This window comes from Musca domestica, unplaced genomic scaffold (assembly GCF_030504385.1).
Source record: "Musca domestica strain aabys unplaced genomic scaffold, Musca_domestica.polishedcontigs.V.1.1 36, whole genome shotgun sequence".
NCBI lineage: Eukaryota > Metazoa > Arthropoda > Insecta > Diptera > Muscidae > Musca > Musca domestica.
This window is the reverse complement of record NW_026712318.1, coordinates 6,286,030-6,304,727: the sequence shown is the minus strand read 5'-3', so window position 1 is coordinate 6,304,727 and position 18,698 is coordinate 6,286,030. Positions and strand designations below refer to the sequence as shown.

Below are 18,698 nucleotides of genomic sequence, written 5' to 3'. Positions count from 1 at the left end.
GTGTTCGTAATGGTACCTCCAGGTATTCGGTATTTTGATGATTTCAGCTACATTATTCACCGATTTTTTAAGTTTCGCATTTGATTATTGTAATGAATTATGACAAAATTTATATATGCAGGTCCATGTCGTCGTATGGATCATAATATAACAGCTACATTCAATATTTTTAAGATTCTAACAGAATTTTTAACTGATTTTATAGCTTTGGGAATTGGAGGGTATTCAAAGTTCGGAATCTTTCAAATGAATTGCAAACTTTCTTTGTCTCTGACAAGACCCAAAGCCATGGCTTTTTAAATAGTTTATCTAAACTTTTCCAAGGCCTAATCTATTTTCTGTTATTTACATTTCCATTTATGTTTTAATCGTATCACAACCTTTGAGAAAACTAATTAGAAACTTCATGGTTATCAAAAGAAACCTACCTCAAGTTTTTAATTAAATTAATATAACGGATGTGGAAATACGAAGAGCCAAGAGAAATGGCAACGTCTGGCTGAATCGAATAACATAATTCAAAACTAATGCAAAACTACAAAATGTTACAACAACACCAGGCAAATGCCACAGAAAAAAGAGAACACTTTGATACCTTAGGGCATAAACAAATTTGTAGAACATCTAGATGAGTGTAGAGCTATTATAGCATTGTTGTAAAACTTTAACAGCGTAGGAAATAAAGAAGAAAAACTGGTTAAAATAATATTTTTTCGCGAGAAAAAAATTAAAAAAAAAATTAAATAAATTTTCGTAAAAAAATAATTTTCCAATATTAAAAATTTGAAATTGAATTTCTTAAAAATAAAACTACCTACTTAACATTAAAATTGTTCGAATTTATTCTCATGCGATTTCTTTCTTATTTTTTCATGTTATTTTTCTTCACATCGCCTGCCAACGCACCATAAATTATGTGTCCATCTACCCCAGCACGATGTACCCCATGGCAAACATGCGCTGATCCTAGTTAAACAACCAAAAGGCAATTTAGTTTGGATCTCAACACAGGATACCAGCAGTACAACCAAAATTTCACCCAGTACAAATGAGAAGGATAAGAAATTTGAGCCACGACTAAAGACATGGTCGGATTGTGACAAAATACAGGTAATTAAATGCAAAAACAACCACAACATTAAACATATTAACATAGCTGTGATACATGATATTCATAAATATACAGAGATATATCAATGAGGTAATATATACAGACATCTATAGGAAAATTACATAAGATTGAGCCTATTGTGATACACATCATTTGGTTGCAGTAGTAGAGTTCTTGCATCTGTATCAAGTTATATATAGCAAATATTGGCAATGAACAGAAAAAAATGATATATAAAATATATGGGACCAATATTCTCCTAGAAGACGAGAAGGTCTTCTCATAAAAGACATGAAGGGTTTGTCATAGAAGACCAGTAGGCCTTCCCAGACCTTCTTCTCATATAAAACCAGAATGAGGTCTTCTCATAGAAGACCAGAAGGTCTTCTCACAGAAGACAAAAAAAGGCCTTCTCATAGAATACCAGAATAAGGCCTTCTCATAGAAGACCAGAATAAGACCTTCTCCTAGAGGACCAGAAGAAGGTCTTCCCCTAGAGGACCAGAATAAGGTCAGAAGACCAGAAGGTTTTCTTCTCATAGAAGACTAGATGGACTTATTCTCATTGAAGACCGGAAGATCTGCTCATAGAAGACCGGAAGGTCTGCTCATAGAAGACCAGAAGGTCTTCTCATAGAAGACCAGAAGGTCTTCTCATAGAAGACCAGAAGGTCTTCTCATAGAAGACCAGAAGGTCTTCTCATAGAAGACCAGAAGGTCTTCTCATAGAAGACCAGAAGGTCTTCTCATCGAAGACCAGAAGTTATTATCATAGAAGACCAGAAGGTCTTCTCATCGAAGACCAGAAGGACTTCTCATCGAAAACCAGAAGGACTTCTCATCGAAGACCAGAAGGTCTTCTCATCGAAGACCAGAAGGTCTTCTCATAGAAGACCAGAAGGTCTTCTCATAGAAGACCAGAAGGTCTTCTCAAAGAAGACCAGAAGATCTTCTCATAGAAGATCAGAATGTCCTCTCATAGAAGATCTGAAGTTTTTTCACAGAAGACCATAATAAGGTCTTCTCATAGAAGACCAGAAGGTCTTCTCTTAAAAGACCGGAAGGTCTTCTCTTAGAAGATTGGAAGGTTTTCTCTTAGAAGATTGGAAGGTCTTCTCTTAGAAGACCAGAAGGTATTCTCATAGAAGACAAGAAGGTCTTTCCATAGAAGACCAGAATGTTTTCTCATAGAAGACCAGAATGTCTTCTCATAGATGACCAGAAAAAGGTCTTCTTATAGAAATCCAGCATAAGGCCTTCACCTAGAGGACCAGAAGAATGTCTTCTCTTAGACGACCAGAATAAGGTCAGAAGACCAGAATGTCTACTTCTCATAGAAGCCCAGAAGGCCTTCACATAGAAGACATTCAGGGCTTCTCATAGAAGACCTTCAGGACTTCTCATAGAAGACCTTCAGGACTTCTCATAGAAGACCTTCAGGGCTTCTCATAGAAGACCAGAATGAGGTCTTCTCATAGAAGACCATAATAAGATCTTCTCATAGAAGACCAGAAGGTCTTCTTTTCATAGAAACCCAGAAGGTCTTCTTTTCATAGAAACCCAGAAGGTCTTCTTCTCATAGAAGACCAGAAGAAGGTCTCCTTCTCCTAAAAGACCAGAAGAAGGTCTCCTTCTCTTAAAAGATTAGAAGAAGGTCGTCGATTTTGTGCAGATTACTCGGAGATTCTTGAGAAACGACCAAAAATCAGACATCTTTTTGGGAGTTTTTAATTTAAACATCCGAAGATTTTCTGAAGAAATCAAAGTTATTTAAAATTACTTTCATGGATAACCACAATTCGCCAGTCATCTCTGTTAGCACATTTCCATGTCCTTGAATACTGTGGTGTTGCAATCAATTCTCAATTAGAATATAACACACACAACTGCACCTGCCACAGTTAGGAATTCAATTATTCGTTGTGGCTTTTCGTTGGAACTTTGTTGATATTTGAAGTCATATAGACCACAATTATCGACATGCATAGAAGCAGTGTTAAGCATATTCGTAACGGAGGGCAACTACAATTATAGTTAACCAAGACGTATCAGTAATGGTCAATGTTCAATAAGTCGTAATATGTAATTATTACACCTTAACCAGAACATGTAATTGCCATCAATTATTCAAAGCCTAATGAATTTCGTTTAGTGTTACATTGTGAGGAAAATAAAGAGGTATATATGTTCTAAGTGATACTTATAAACGGAAACAAATATGGGAGCGTAGCGGAGGCCAGTTCTACATTTGTTGCTGGGGAATTTATAATATTAATCGAAAAAAATATTAAATCGGAACATGCGTTAGCAAAAAATTTGAGATACATGAAATTTGTAGAGAATCTGATGCTTATGTCGCATTTCATCTATAGTAAAAACAAAAGTCGGGCAGGGCCGACTATTTGATACCCTACACCACTATGTATATTTTGTAGAGCTCCCGTAACAAAAGAATTTATTTGAAGTAGATCATACCACATATCAACATTTGACTTTGGAGCAGTTATAATTAGGTTTCAGAGGGAACTTATTTATAGGAGGCTTTTATACTTTTGACGGAGGCTTTTATACTAGATAACATTGCTATAGAGTGCATGATATCACTTCTAGAAGGTTTATATTAACAAAATATATATCGGAGGCGAGTTCCACAAAATAGAAACGTAAGTCCCGAAATTTTCTCCATTCGGGCTGATATTAGTCATTGTTTGCACAATAAACCTGAAATCGGATTAAGTGTGTATATGGGAACTATATCCAAATCTTAGCAGATCTCAATAAAATTTGGCAAAGATATTCCCGAGCTCTATAAAATATCTGGTACCAAATATCATTCTTGTGGGTGCATATTACACATGTGAGGGACTTAAAACCCCAAATCGGATGAAGCATATATATGGGAGCTATAGTTATATCTGAACCGATTTTCACTAAATTTGATGTACTTATTTCTACACTGAATTCGGTGGAATGCACCAAAATTCAAGACTATTGGATTGATATTGGCCATTTGTTGTACAATTAACCCGAAATCGGTTAAAGATAATTATGGGAGCTATATCTAAATCCGATCCCATTATCACCAATTTTCATAAGGTTCGTTCATGGGCCAAACAAATATTGTTTGGAAAATTTCATCTCAATCGGATAATAAATGCGACCTGCTTTTTGTTCACAAGAATACAGGGACAGACGGAGAGACGGGCTTACATATATAAATCGACTCAAAAAGTGATTCTATGAAGATCCTCAGAAGTAACTATGAGTCTATCTCGCTTCCTTATCCATGTTGCAAAGAAATGCACAAAGACATAATACCCTTACCACTATGTGGTGTAGGGTATAAAAAGAAAACAAATTGACTGAAATTGGCTGAAGCTAGAATCCTGAATTTTTGAGTGACAGTCACTCTTGGTCCGAAGGAAATTCGTTCTAGAACGGTACGAAAAGTATAAAAAGGTACTATTTAAGGAATCAAAGTGAATGATAAATGTACCAAAGAGTTTTTGAAAATTCGCACTATAAGTTTTCGAAAAGTACAAAAATGTACTAAATTTGGTACCATTCCGTATCAGGGGAACGGTTAGAGCAAACAACTTGAAATTTGGAATGGGAATCAAGATTGAGGAGTAGAGTCGATACTTTGGATGATTTGGAAGGACGTTTTTAATGGAAGTTTGTATGCACGTATACAAAAAGTACTTGAGGGTACCAAATTTAGTAAGTTTGAATTTGGAGGAAGGGATGGAGCTGGAAAATTAACATTACTGGCGGGTTGTAGGCTTTGAGATATAGAGGAAGTTTTCGAAATTTGTACTTATGTGCACGAAAAGTACCAAATGGTACTAAATTTGGTACAATTTCGATTTGGGTGAACCAATAAAGCTGGAATTTTAAAATTTAGAAATAGGATTACTATTGCATTCTAGGAATAAGGAATGTAGGTAGTTCTGGAAATCCGTTCTCTGACCTGGAATCTCGAAATTTTGATATTGAGGTCTGTGTTGGTATCTGGGTTTGAGATATGATGGTGGTTTTGGAAATAAATACTACAATTTTACGAAAAGTATTAAATTGGGTATTGGGCGAAGTAAAAAAGCCGAAATTCTGAAATTTGAAATGGATGTCATTATTGGTGTCTATGCCTGAGAGGGATCGTCATACAGAGATGGTTTTGGAAATGTGATCTAAAATTATCCGAAAGGTTACTATATGTTATTTGGTTTTTAGTGAATGTATAGAGCTGGAATATGACATCGAGGTCTGTCTTGGTATCTGGTGTTGAGATATGGGGGTACTTTTGAACTGTGTACCATAATTTTTGGAAAATTATTAATGGTACTAAATTTTGTTGTTGTCACTGTTAGAGTCGTGGATGAAGAGTTGAGGATTGTTTATGCATTTTGAGAACTCTCGAACTCTTGGAAAGAATCAAAGTTTGAGCGACTTTTCGCTGACGAAGTAGCGGACACTTGTTAGTGAGATATATAATTATTCAAAATATTGACCCAAAAGAAGTGGTCCGAGATATTCCATCTTTACACCAGATTTTGTGTTAATAGAAATATTGGGATGTGCTGAGCTTAAAAATAATCGGATGCTTGTTTCGCGTTTTATGAGCTTCATGTTTATTCAACATTTTGGCCCATTTATGGGGAATGTTCCAGAAGTAGAAGTCCGATTTCTACCATATTTTTAACAAATCTTGTGTTTATGGAAATATTGAGATGTGTCAAGTCTAGAGAGAATCGGGGGGTAATTTGGCGATTTATGAGTTTCATGGATATTCAAAATTTTGACCCTTTGTGGGGTAACAGAAGGAGTGGAACGATATATTCCATCTTCACACCAGACCTTGAGTTAATAAAAGTATTGTGATGTGTGAGACTTGAATACGATCAGACTCTCACATCACATTTTATAAGAATTATAATTATTCAAAATTTTGAACCTTTGTGTGGGAGGTACTTGATGGAGTGGACCAATATTGTCTATTTTTTACCTGACCTAGCACTGATGCAAATATTAGGATTTGCAAAGTTGAAACAAATCGGATAATTCTTTCTTTTTTTGGGCAAGAAAATACTTTTTTTTGAAAATTTCGATCTTTTGTGAGTGAGGTACCAGAAGGAGTGGACCGATATTGCCCGTCTCCGAACTTGATTTAAGTTTGACAATAATATTACGATGTACCAAGTTTGGCCCAAATCGGAAACTCCCTTCGAGAGTTATGGTGGGAAAACAGATCAGCGGCCACCTCTAGATCGCAATTGGTCCAAAAAGACCTATGGTCTAAAACCGTTTTTTCTATGAGGCACGTTTTATTACCCTATGTTGCCATGTGGTTAAGGGTATAATTAGTTTTTAAACTAAACCCGAACGAATTGGTTGATGTCTCCTCTCATACAGTAGTACTTCTAGCCACATGGATCTAAATACATCCGAATGGAACTGTTGGTTTCTTTTCTCAGAAGTCGTCGGTATTCTTCACATTCCTCAATAAATTATAAAATTTAAATCTAAATAAATTGATATTATTGATATACTTAGTTAACTTAGGAAAAAATGACTTATTCTTATAACTTATGGAAATTCGAGGAAGAATTTGGGGTTTCCTCGAGATCGAGGAAATATAAAAATCATTACGATAGAATCTATCCCTCTGGTAGTTAATGTATATTCCTTACACCAACTTCAATCCGCAAAAAGAAAAATATTTTGTTATTAATGCCAGTAACCACTCTGAAGGCATTGTCCTTTCCTACCTCAATGCCATAAATCCCCCCCACACAACATTACAATCCTAACCACTTCACTCCACTTTAAAGCTGTTGGCACTAACCCCATCTCCTGCCAACGCCGCATAATTTTAATTAACCACTTGTTTATCGTTGGTCTGCTGAGTTTTTACTCTGGCCATTATCAGGGCAGAGTTCTTTTGAATCTTAACAGCGTGGCAAACACTTCCTTTTATCATTTCTTTGCCAAATGGCCAAGCAACCAGCCGACCGCCCATCCACCCACCTACTTACCCTCCCAGCTGGCCATCCATTGGTTGTTGACCTAGACAATTCCACTGGGCTATAACTACTAAGTAGCTGTATCCAAAAGCAACTGAATTATATATGAAGCAAATGAAAAGCAAATACCAGCAGTGGAAGAATATACCTCTTTAAACAATTGTAGATGAATTTCCATATTTTATGGCAGACGAGAGCAAATAAGGAAATGCAATTGGCCTTACTAAACAATTATTGTTGCTTAAGTATATAATATATGAAAGCTTATATATAATTGAGATGGTGTGCAGAGTGGTCACCCTCAGGGTATATGTGGTGACTCTATATCCTTAAATTCGTATTTTATTTATAACGTGTACAAATTATATTTTTACTACTGCATAGCGCCAGCGTATGTGTAAGAGAGAGAAAGAGAGAGTTTGGAGCGAGTTTTGTATTAAGAGCTGATCACGGCACAATTTATTCTTTCTAAGAGGGAAGTGAACAGGTTCGCCATGAGGGTTCCCATTTTCGCGGAGGGGTTAATATCGATTTGTGATAGAACTCTGAATCGTCTATGTCGAGGAGTAAAATTAGGAAGATCTTTGATAAGTCGTACTTTAATGGTACAGATAGTAGGAAATGGTAGATTCAGGGGAGATTTATATATATTTAGTACGAAAAGTACTAAAAAAGTACTACTAGGTACGAAATGAAAGAAAATTTCGCCCAAGGAAAAAGTTTGGAGGCATTTCGAAAAAGTCGTACTTTCCGGTAAAAAAAGTACCTATGGTAAGGATTTGTTATTGAGCGATAGGAAATTCTTCAAGATGGTAAAAAGATAAAACTAAGTACTAAAAAGGTACATCAATGTCATCTATTGATCAATCTTTGAAAATTGTTTCATGAGGAACACAGTCTATGCCGCAAAATAAATATTCCTCATAAACCGTACCAAAAATGTCCAAAAACTAACCATTAACCAAAAGAATAGTGAACTAAGTGACTGGCTAAATGAGAGTAAACTCTCAGTTGAAACGGCTTGAAATTCTGCACTAGGGCCAGTCTTGTTGTGTAGACGTATGATAAGGCCGGGTTCATACTAAAGGTGTACGAGAAGTACTAAATTGTGCTAAATATGTAATTTTTCGGAAAAAAAAGTCACTGATGGAGTGCAGTATAGATGAACTATAGAGTTTTTTCGCAATTCGAACTTTAGGGTAACGAAAAGTTCCAAAATGGTACTAAACTTCGAAAATGGTACCATTTGGTATTATGTGAACGGATAGAGCTAAAACCGTGAAATTTGGTATGAGAATCAAGGTTGGAAAGAAAATTTGATATATAAAAGTGGTGGTTTGGAAATGTGTACTAAGTGTGCGAACTGTACCAAATGGTACTAAAATTGGAAAAGTTTGATTTAGGGTGAACGGATGAAGCTGAGATATAAATGTTTCTTATTTAGATCCCTGTCCATGGCAAGCTTGTGTTAAAGACGCGATTTTGGAAATGTTTACTGTAAGTGTACGATTGGGGTCGCTATGCATGTGTAGCCTGGACATATGGAGGTAGTTTCGGATATGTGTACTATAATTGTACAAAAAGGTCTGAAGAGTACTATATTTGGTATTGGATGAAGGGATAGAAATACAATTCTGAAATTTGATACTTAGGTTACTGATAGTATCTGTGTATGAGATTTGGAGGTGGTTTGGAAAATATATTTTTACGAAAAATACTAAATGGTACTAAATTTGTAATTGAGTGAAGGGTATAGGACTAGAATACTCGCATTTGATATCGAAGTCCCTGTTGAGATCTGGAATTAGAATATGACTGTAGATTTGAAAATGTGTACTATATTTGTACAAAAGGTACTAAATGGTACAAAGAGTTTGTATTTTGTGAAGGGGTAGGGCTGGAATACTCAAATTTGATATTGAAGGCTATGTTGGGATCTAGATACGGATGTGGTTTTTATAAATGTGTACTTTAATTGTACGAAAAGTACTAAATTGTACTACATTCGGTACAGTTTGGTATTGGGTGAACAAATAGTGCTTGAAATTTGAATTTTGGTATTAGGGTCGCAGGTTATGTGTAGCCAGGGAATATGGAGGTGATTTTGGAAAATATGTGTGCTATAATTGTACAAAATGTACTGAAGGGTACTATATTTGGTATTGGATGAAGGGATAGAAATACAATTCAGAAATTCGATACTTAGGTTACTGATAGTATCTGTGTATGAGATTTGGAGTTGGTTTGGAAAATATTGGGTGAAGGGTATAGGACTAGAATACTCACATTTGATATCGAAGTCCCTGTTGAGATCTGGAATTAGAACATGGCTGTGGATTTGGAAATGTGTACGATATTTGTACAAAAAGTTGTAAAAGGTACAAAAATGTTGTATTTTGTGAAGGGGTAGGGCTACTCAAATTTGATATTGAAGGCTATGTTGGGATCTAGATATGGATGTGGTTTTTATAAATGTGTACTTTAATTGTACGAAAAGTACTAAATTCTACTACATTCGGTACAGTTTGGTATTGGGTGAACAAATAGTGCTTGAAATCTGAATTTTGGTATTAGGTTCGCAGGTTATGTGTAGCCAGGGAGTATGGAGGTGATTTTGGAAAAATGTGTACTATAATTGTACAAAAAGTACTGAATGGATACAATTCTAAAATTTGATTTTAAGATTAAATTTGTGTTTGAAATTTGTAGTTGGATTTGGAAACGCATCCCATATTTGTACGAAAAGTACTGAATGGTACTAAATTTAGTATTGGTTAAAGAGATAGGGCTTGAATACTCTCATTTGATATTGGTGTCTCTGTTCGGATCTGGAATTGAGATATGAAGGTTGTGACGGCGAAAATCCTTCGTCATTTTTGCCCACACAAAACGCTATCTTAAATTCCAATTGCCTAGCAAAATTCTTACGAGCAACCACACTAAAGAGAGGTAAACCGTTATCGCAACAACACACAGCATCACTCATCACTACCATTGGCGGTGATGAGCACATGTGATGTTGTGATAACCAAATTTTTCGTAAACAAGTTCCCGTTACTCCATTGCGAACACGTGGTGGAGCCGGGTATAAAAGGGCGGGCAATGGCAGAATCGGACAGTCAGTGCCAGACCGTGAACGTGACAACACCAGCTTCGGTAAGTGACATCCTTCCTGAGTATCATTTACCGTATCCTTGAATATCCTTGTAGTGTTTGAGTGCTTATTAAGGTCTCTTGCAATCATATCCTTGAATATCCTGTAGTGCTTGAGTGCTTATTAAGGTCTCTTGCAAACGTATCCTAGATCCTTGTAGTGCTTGAGTACTTATGAAGGTCTCTTGCAATCATATCCTTGAATATCCTGTAGTGCTTGAGTACTTATTAAGGTCTCTTGCAATCGTATCCTAGATCCTTGTAATGCTTGAGTACTTATTAAGGTCTCTTGCAATCATATCCTTGAATATCCTGTAGTGCTTGAGTACTTATTAAGGTCTCTTGCAAACGTATCCTAGATCCTTGTAGTGCTTGAGTACTTATTAAGGTCTCTTGCAAACGTATCCTTGAACATCCTGTAGTACTTGAGTACTTATTAAGGTCTCTTGCAAACGTATCCTAGATCCTTGTAGTGCCTGAGTACTTATTAAGGTCTCTCGCAAACGTATCCTTGAACATCCTGTAGTGCTTGAGTACTTATTAAGGTCTCTTGCAAACGTATCCTAGATCCTTGTAGTGCCTGAGTACTTATTAAGGTCTCTCGCAACCGTATCCTTGAACATCCTGTAGTGCTTGAGTACTTATTAAGGTCTCTTGCAAACGTATCCTAGATCCTTGTAGTGCCTGAGTTCTTATTAAGGTCTCTCGCAACCGTATCCTTGAACATCCTGTAGTGCTTGAGTACTTATTAAGGTCTCTTGCAAACGTATCCTAGATCCTTGTAGTGCCTGAGTACTTATTAAGGTCTCTCGCAACCGTATCCTTGAACATCCTGTAGTACTTGAGTACTTATTAAGGTCTCTTGCAAACGTATCCTAGATCCTTGTAGTGCCTGAGTACTTATTAAGGTCTCTTGCAAACGTATCCTAGATCCTTGTAGTGCCTGAGTACTTTTTATGGTCTCTGGCAACCTTAGTCTAGATCCCTATAGCGTATCCTTGAATATCCAGTAGCCTGCTTGAGTACTTATCCAGGTCTCTCGCACGGAATCCATCCCGAATCCTGAACACCCTGATCCTGTATCCTTGTCCCGTTCTCGAGTACTTATCCAGGTCTCGAGTGGAAGAACCACCTTTTTAAATAAAAACATAATATCAAAACGTAAACCACTGTCTTTCTCTTCCTGTCTCAAAAATAAATTATCTGTACGAACCCCTGGACCCCGACGAGCTATTCCAGCCCAAGGGGAGAAATCCTGTCGTTACAAGGTGGTTTTGGAAATGTGTATTATAACTGAACGAAAAGTACTAAATGGTACTAAAATATTGTATCGGGTAAAGGAATAGATCTGGAATTCTGAAGTGTGATACTGAGGTCTCTATTGGTATTTGGTATTGAGATCTACTGGTGATTTGGAAACGGTGCCAAATGATACGAAATTTAGTAATGGGTAAAGGAATAGACCTGAAGTTCTGAAATTTGATATTAAGGACTCTTGGTATCTGGAATTTAGATATGGAACCGTTTTGCATATGAGTACTAAAATTATACGAATGTTGCTAAGCGGAACAAAATAAGATATCGGGTGATTTCAAAATTTGATCTGGGATCGAGATATGGAGGTGATTTCGGAAATGTGTACTATAATTGTTTAAAAGGTACTAAGTGGTATTAAATTGGGTATTGGGTGAAGGGATTCAACTGGAATCCCTAAATTTGATCTGAATGTCCTAGTTGGTGTCTGCGGTTGAGAGAAGGAGTTGGTTTTGAACATGCATACTATAATTGTACTAAATTTGGTTATGTGGGAAATTATAGAGCTGAAATCCTGAAATTTGACGTAGGTATCACTTTTGGTGTCTGGGGTTAGGATATGGAGGTGGTTGTCGAAATGTGTACTATTATTGTTCCAGAAGTACTAAGTGGTACTAAATTTGGATCACGGTTGGATATGCGAACTAAAGGTTACTAAATTTGGTATTGGCTGAAGGGATAGAGAAATTCGATATTGAGGTCACTGTCGATTTCTGGGATTTACATATGGAGATGTTGAAATAATTTTGGACACAAAAATCGGTTGCAGATCCATTTATCTAATGATTTCGCGATAAACCTCAAAATGAAAAATTTTGAAGACTTTTGGGTGTAAAAGATAAACATTTTCCTATTATTCTTCCCGAAAAAGCAAAAACTTGAATATTATATAAAGCCTTAAAAATCTGAAGATTTAGTACAATATATAAAGTTTTGATTAAAAACATTTGTCAAACTAAACAGAATATGAATTTTGGGTACCAAAAAGACTAACATGAACTTTTGGAACGAATACAAAATTTTAAGGTGGACTTTTTGATGACGAAGCGAAAGCATGCGCTTGCTAGTTTTTTTAATATTAAATTATTTGCCAGTATATCTAGAAATATATAACTTGATACAATTAGAGCTTGAACTATCTCAAAAAAAGTCTCAATAATTAAACCATAGAAGTGAATTATAAATTTAATTAGAATAGAATTCATTTCCTGAACTCTGACAACGTACAAATTAAAAGCCAAACACACAACACGACATACCACTCTCTCCATCAATAGAACGGAATTTCATTTCAAATGTCTTCCATATTTCCTAAAATTTCAATAGGTTATTGAGGATAGTACATCTTCCTCCCCACACAAACCATGTAAACACACATACACAACCACACCCACGCACCTAACTTTGTTGCCTTCTCACAGCTCATCCTTAGGTGTAATCGATACACATACGTATGTCCATGTACGTATGTCCATGTATGTGTCTGTATTATTGTATTATTGCAATTCGCTCATTGTATTGTTGTTGTGTGTTTCTGGTTTCCATAGGAAATATCATCGAATTACAAAGGAAAATCTACGGTAATTATTAAAGAATCCATTGATTGATTGATTAATTGTTCACATTTGTGTAAGACCACAACTACAACCAGCCAGCACACACACACAAACATAGCTCACCCACACACAGGTCACACAAACACACACATTGGCACACAAAACTTCTTAACTTAGAATTTAGATGAGAGCACTTAACTTAGATTTTCATCAAATTTTCTTCGTTCACAAAAAAAATCACAAATTTAAAAAAAAATATATATCTATGATCAAATGTATGTGTTGGTTTTTTTTAAATGTGTGTGAGTGTCTTTATATACATAGGTGTGTGTGTGTATTTGTTAAAGATTAATTTTGTGAAGTCAATTTATTCTTAGGGGGTCCATACCAAACCGAAGTGGAATTAATAAAATACATATTTTTACCAAAATAAAATTGGAAAAAAAAACTTATAGAGAAAATTGAAAAATTAAGAAATTGGTTTTCCAATAGACCAATTTTTTTACCATCCAGTTTTCTCTATCTGTATTAATACCCTCAGCCATATGGCTAGAGAGGGTATATATATATTTTTTAGGCCCTAGGTCTCTTTGAAACAAAATCGTTTCAGGACATTTGGGGTCGATCTAGCGATGTCCGCCCGTCTGTCTGTCTGGCTGGTGCGCACGATAACTCTTGAAGGGAGTATCCGATTTGGCACAAACTTGGTACATCGCAATATTCTTGTCAAACTTAGATCGAGCTCCTTCTGGTACCTCCCCCACCAAAAGTTGAAATTTTCAAAAAAGATATTTTCTGCACCGAAAAAGAAACGATAATCCGATTTTGCTAATATTCGCGTCAGTGCTAGGTCAGGACCCCACAAAGGGTCAAAATTTTGAATAATTACAACTCTTATAAAATGTAATGTAAGAGTTCGATTGTCTTCAAATTTCACACATCCCAATATTTTCATTAACCCAAGGTCTGGTGTTAAGATAGAATATATCGGTCCACTCCTTCAGGTACCTCCCCCACAAAGGGTCGGAATTTTTAAAATATATATTTTCTGCGCAGAAAGAGAAACGATAATCCGATTTGGATCAAACTTTGCAAATCCTAATATTTGCGTCAGTTCTAGGTCAAGTGCATAAATGGATAATATCGGTCCACTCCATCAAGTATCTCCCCCACAAAGGGCCAACATTTTGAATAATTACAACTCTTATAAAATGTGATGTAAGAGTCCGACTGTCTTTAAAATTCACACATCCCAATATTTTTATTAACCCAAGTTCAGGTGTAAAGTTGGGATATATCGGTCCACTACTTTTGGTACCTCCCCCAAAAAGGGTCAACATTTTGAATAACCATGAAGCTCATAAAACGCGAAGTTAACATTCGATTCCATACAGCCTTGGTACATCTCAATATTTTCATCAATACAAGATCTATCATAAAGATCGGACCACTCCTTCTGGTACCTCCCCCACAAAGGGTCAAACCTTCGAATACCCAAAACGATTATTAAATTCGAAATAAGCACCCGGTTCTCTTCATATTTCACACATCCCATTATTTCTACTAACAGAAGATATGTTGTGAATATGGCAGAGATCGGACCATTCCTTCTGGTACCTCCCCCACAAGACCTCTGCTGTTGTGTAAGTCCTATTCGGAATCTGTTTCCAGAAAAGCCCTGTCTCATCGATGACACAGACTTTGGCTTCTATCAGTTCCTTCAATTCCTTCACGGATTTGTGACCTGGTATCGCCTTCTCCTCTGCCGTTGTGTAAGTCCTAATCCGCATCTGTTTCCAGAAAAGCCCCGTCTCGTCGCAGTCACAGACTTGCTGGGGGATGTGTCCCTTGGCTTCTATCAGTTCCTTCATGGGTTTGTGACCTGGCATCGCCTTCTCCTCTGCCGTTGTGTAAGTCCTACTCGGCATCCGTTTCCAGAAAAGTCCTGTTTCGTCACAGTTAAAGACTTGCTGGGGGATGTATCCTTTGGCTTCTATCATTTCGGAAAATGTTTTGATGTAAGCCTCAGCGGCATTCAAATCCGAACTTGCTTTCTCACCATGCCTGACGACAGAATGAATGCCGGTCCTTTTCTTAATGTTGCCCCTGGCTAGTTTGAAACGACTTTTTTGGGAAATCCCTCTTTGTTCTTTCATAATTGTCAGTCGTATGTAACTGTGTAGTGAGCGATTCCTCGTATCCCAAATCTTGTTCTCATCATATTCTATTCCTACGACCTTGAATATGTGCTCACCAACATGTTTTTATCTTAATTGCAGTGGACTCTATTTAGACAGTTCCCAGTTTAACAAAATTCTATATCGTCTACTCAAGGTAGCCCCCGCTTATTCTATTTATTACAATAGTATGTTAATTTTTCCATGAATAGGATAAAATCTTCTCCTAAAAGTATGCTTTAAAAATGCTGCATATAAACGTAAGAATGCCGTTTAACATATGACTCTAACATAATGTGTGAACTGGTTGTTATGCTGTTATTTGGTTCTCTTCAAAAAACTGAGCAAAATATCTCAAAAATTGACATTTATTTGCAACCTTTGTCCAGTCCTAACCACCAATGGGTATACAAATCAAAGGATAAACAAAATAAACTCTTTGACCAACATTGTTAAAATTCCATTAGGAGGAAACGTTTTTTTTTTTGTATCCTCATCATTTGCAATTATTGTTCCAACCGAGAACAAATAAACCTTGGCATTCCTGGGAGTCGACAATTCGTTATCTAGGATTTTTTGCAAAGCATTTATTTGACCATTTGTAGTTTATCGTTTGCCTCTTTTTTTGGGAGGGCCATTAGCAAAAACCTGTTACAAAAACCGTAGCAAAAAAATCACAAGGTCCTGCAACCATTAGTTGTAACAACAAGGACATTAAAAAAGGATTTTCCTCACTTCTCCTACCTTTCCCTCAACCATTTACACACATAAAAGGTCCCCACCATAGCGTATTTTCTTATGCCAAGGCGGCTTTGTTAAATAGAAGCTTTTTTTGGAAATCGGAACATCCTCCGAAAAGTGCTTATTCCAATGCGAAAAAAAGGATACGCTTAAATGTACCCCGAAAAATGCCTGCAAATGCAACGCAATTATCTTCGAACAACATGAAGAACGACAACTAAATAGGAAGGATTGTTAGTGAATCCTTCTTTGCCGTTGCCATTATTTGTCGGAGATACATCACTCGACCAGACGCCGGCATTGCCGTTTAACGCACACACATATACAGCCCACCAATCACAGACCGGATGAGAGAAAAATCTGTTCAAAGGGATTTTGTCTGCTACTCAGACACATTCATTTGCCGCACATTTATCGGAGTGTCATAATAGGCGAACGGTGTTTCGTGTGTGTTCTTAAATACTCGCACTTGACCGAAAAAGCGAGAAAGAGAGACCGGGCAAAGAAAGCGGATAAGGCACACAGTGTTTTGAAATTGAAGAAAATTAAAGGCAACAAGTTAAATAGTATCAGATCAGATCAGTTACCAGTTACAAGGGGCGGTGCCAGAAGAAATGGTCTGATCTCCAGCATCTTTATAACAGATCTTGTGATAATGAAAATATTGAGAAGTGCCAAGTCTGAAATGAATCGGATGGATGTTAATTTCGCTTCTTCATGGGTGTTCAAAATTTTAACTCCTTGTGGGGAAGTACCAGAAGGAGTGGACTGATATATTCCATCTTCATACCAGACCTTAAGTTAGTGGAAATAATGGGACGTGTGTAATATGAAGAGTACCGGATGCTTATTTCGAATTTTATGATCGTTTTGGTTATTCAAAATTTTGACCCTTTGTGGGGGAGTTAACAGAAGAAATGGTCCGATCTCTACCATCTTTATAACAGATCTTGTGTTGGTGGAAATATTGAGATGTGCCAAGTCTGAAAAGAATCGGATGTTTATTTCGTGTTTTTTTGAGCTTCATGGGTATTGAAAATATTGACCTTTAGTGGGGGAGGTACCAAAAGGAGTGGACAGATATATTCATCTTCAGACCAGACCTGGAGTGTGTAAGTGTGAACAGAACCAGATGCTTATTTCGGATTTTATGATCGCTTTGGTTATTCAAAATTTTGACCTTTTGTGGGGGAGGTACCAGAAGTAATGGTCCGATCTCTACCATCTTTTTAACAGATCTTGTGTCGACGGAAGTATTGAGATATGCCAAGTCTGAATGGAATCGAATGTTAACTTCGTGTTTTATGAGTTTTGTGATTATTCAAAATTTTGACCCTTGGTGGGATAGGTATCAGAAAAAGTGGACCGATATATTCCATCTTCACACCAGACCTTGGGTAAATAAAAATATTGTAATGTGTGTAATCTGAAGCCAATCGGACACTTACATCAAATTTCATAAGAGTTATAATTATTCAAAGTGTCGACCCTTTGTGGGGGAGGTACTTGATGGAGTGAACCGATATTGTCCATGACCACATACCTAGTGCAAATATTAGGATTTGCGAAGTTGGAGCAAATTCGGATTGTCCTTTGTCTTTCGGTGCAGTGAAATATTTTCTTTGAAAATTTCGACCTTTTGTGGGGGAGGTACCATAAGGACTGGGCCGATAATGTCCATCTCCGAACTCAATCTAAGTTTGACAATAATCTTATGATGTTCCAAGTTTGAATCCAATTCGATACTACCTTCGAGAGTCATAGTGCTAGTGCAGCCAGGCAGACAAACGGACGGACGGACAGACAGAAATTGTTAGATTGATTCCAAATGTCCTGAAAAGGACAAAAGGGGCCTAGAGTCCAAAAAAAACATTATTTCGATAAGGCACCCTCTCTAGCCATATGGCTGAGCGTATAAAAAGAAATGAAAGAGGGAAAACTTATTGAATTGAAGTTCTACCAAATATTTATGGAAGACGCCGAAAACGTGTCTCCTTTGTTTATACCCTCCACCATACATAGTATGGAGAGTATATTAAGTTCGTCATTCCGCTCGTAGCTCATCGAAATAATAATTCTAGACTTAACAAAGTATGTATATTCTAAGGCCAGCTAAGGTCGTTACAATAGTTTTTATGCTCCGGACCTCTCTCCATGAAAAGTTGGAAGACCCACTAATGGGGTGGGTGAAAGAGAAGCAGCTTCAAGCAGAAACCTTAACACAACGCATCATATGCGTGAAGACAGGAGTGATTTATTGTGATTTGCTGAAGCAACTAGCGCACAGTTCCACAAACGAGGAATCGGAAGAATCGTTTAAAGCCAGCCCGGGCTGATTTGACAACTTTAAGAAAAGGACCGGCATTCACTGTGTCGTCAGGTATGGTTAGGCAGCAAGTTCGAATGTGAATGCAACTGAGGCTTACATCAAAACATTTTCCGAACTGATAGAAGCCAATGGATACAGCCCCCAGCTAGTCTGTGACTTCGACGAAACAGGACTTTTCTGGAAAAAGATGGCGAGTAGGACTTACACAATGGCAGAAGAAAAGGCGATGCCAGGTCACAAACTCATAAAGGAATTAAAGGGACTGATAGAAGCCAAAGGGTACATCCCCAGCAAGTC

General features: G+C 37.0%; 1 protein-coding gene across 2 annotated transcripts in view; it reads left to right on the top strand.

Annotated features, from left to right (window-relative positions):
* The window catches only part of LOC101896332 (uncharacterized), a 379,916-nt gene that overhangs the window by 331,127 nt on the left and 30,091 nt on the right, over positions 1-18,698 (top strand). For both annotated transcript variants that reach the window (XR_009342835.1, XM_059125896.1), the window contains exon 10: positions 934-1,110. Coding sequence is in view for 1 of the 2 variants with exons in the window: in XM_059125896.1 (XP_058981879.1) it covers positions 934-1,110 (177 nt within the window). In the remaining variant the exon portion in view is untranslated. The remainder of the gene's footprint in view (positions 1-933; positions 1,111-18,698) is intronic.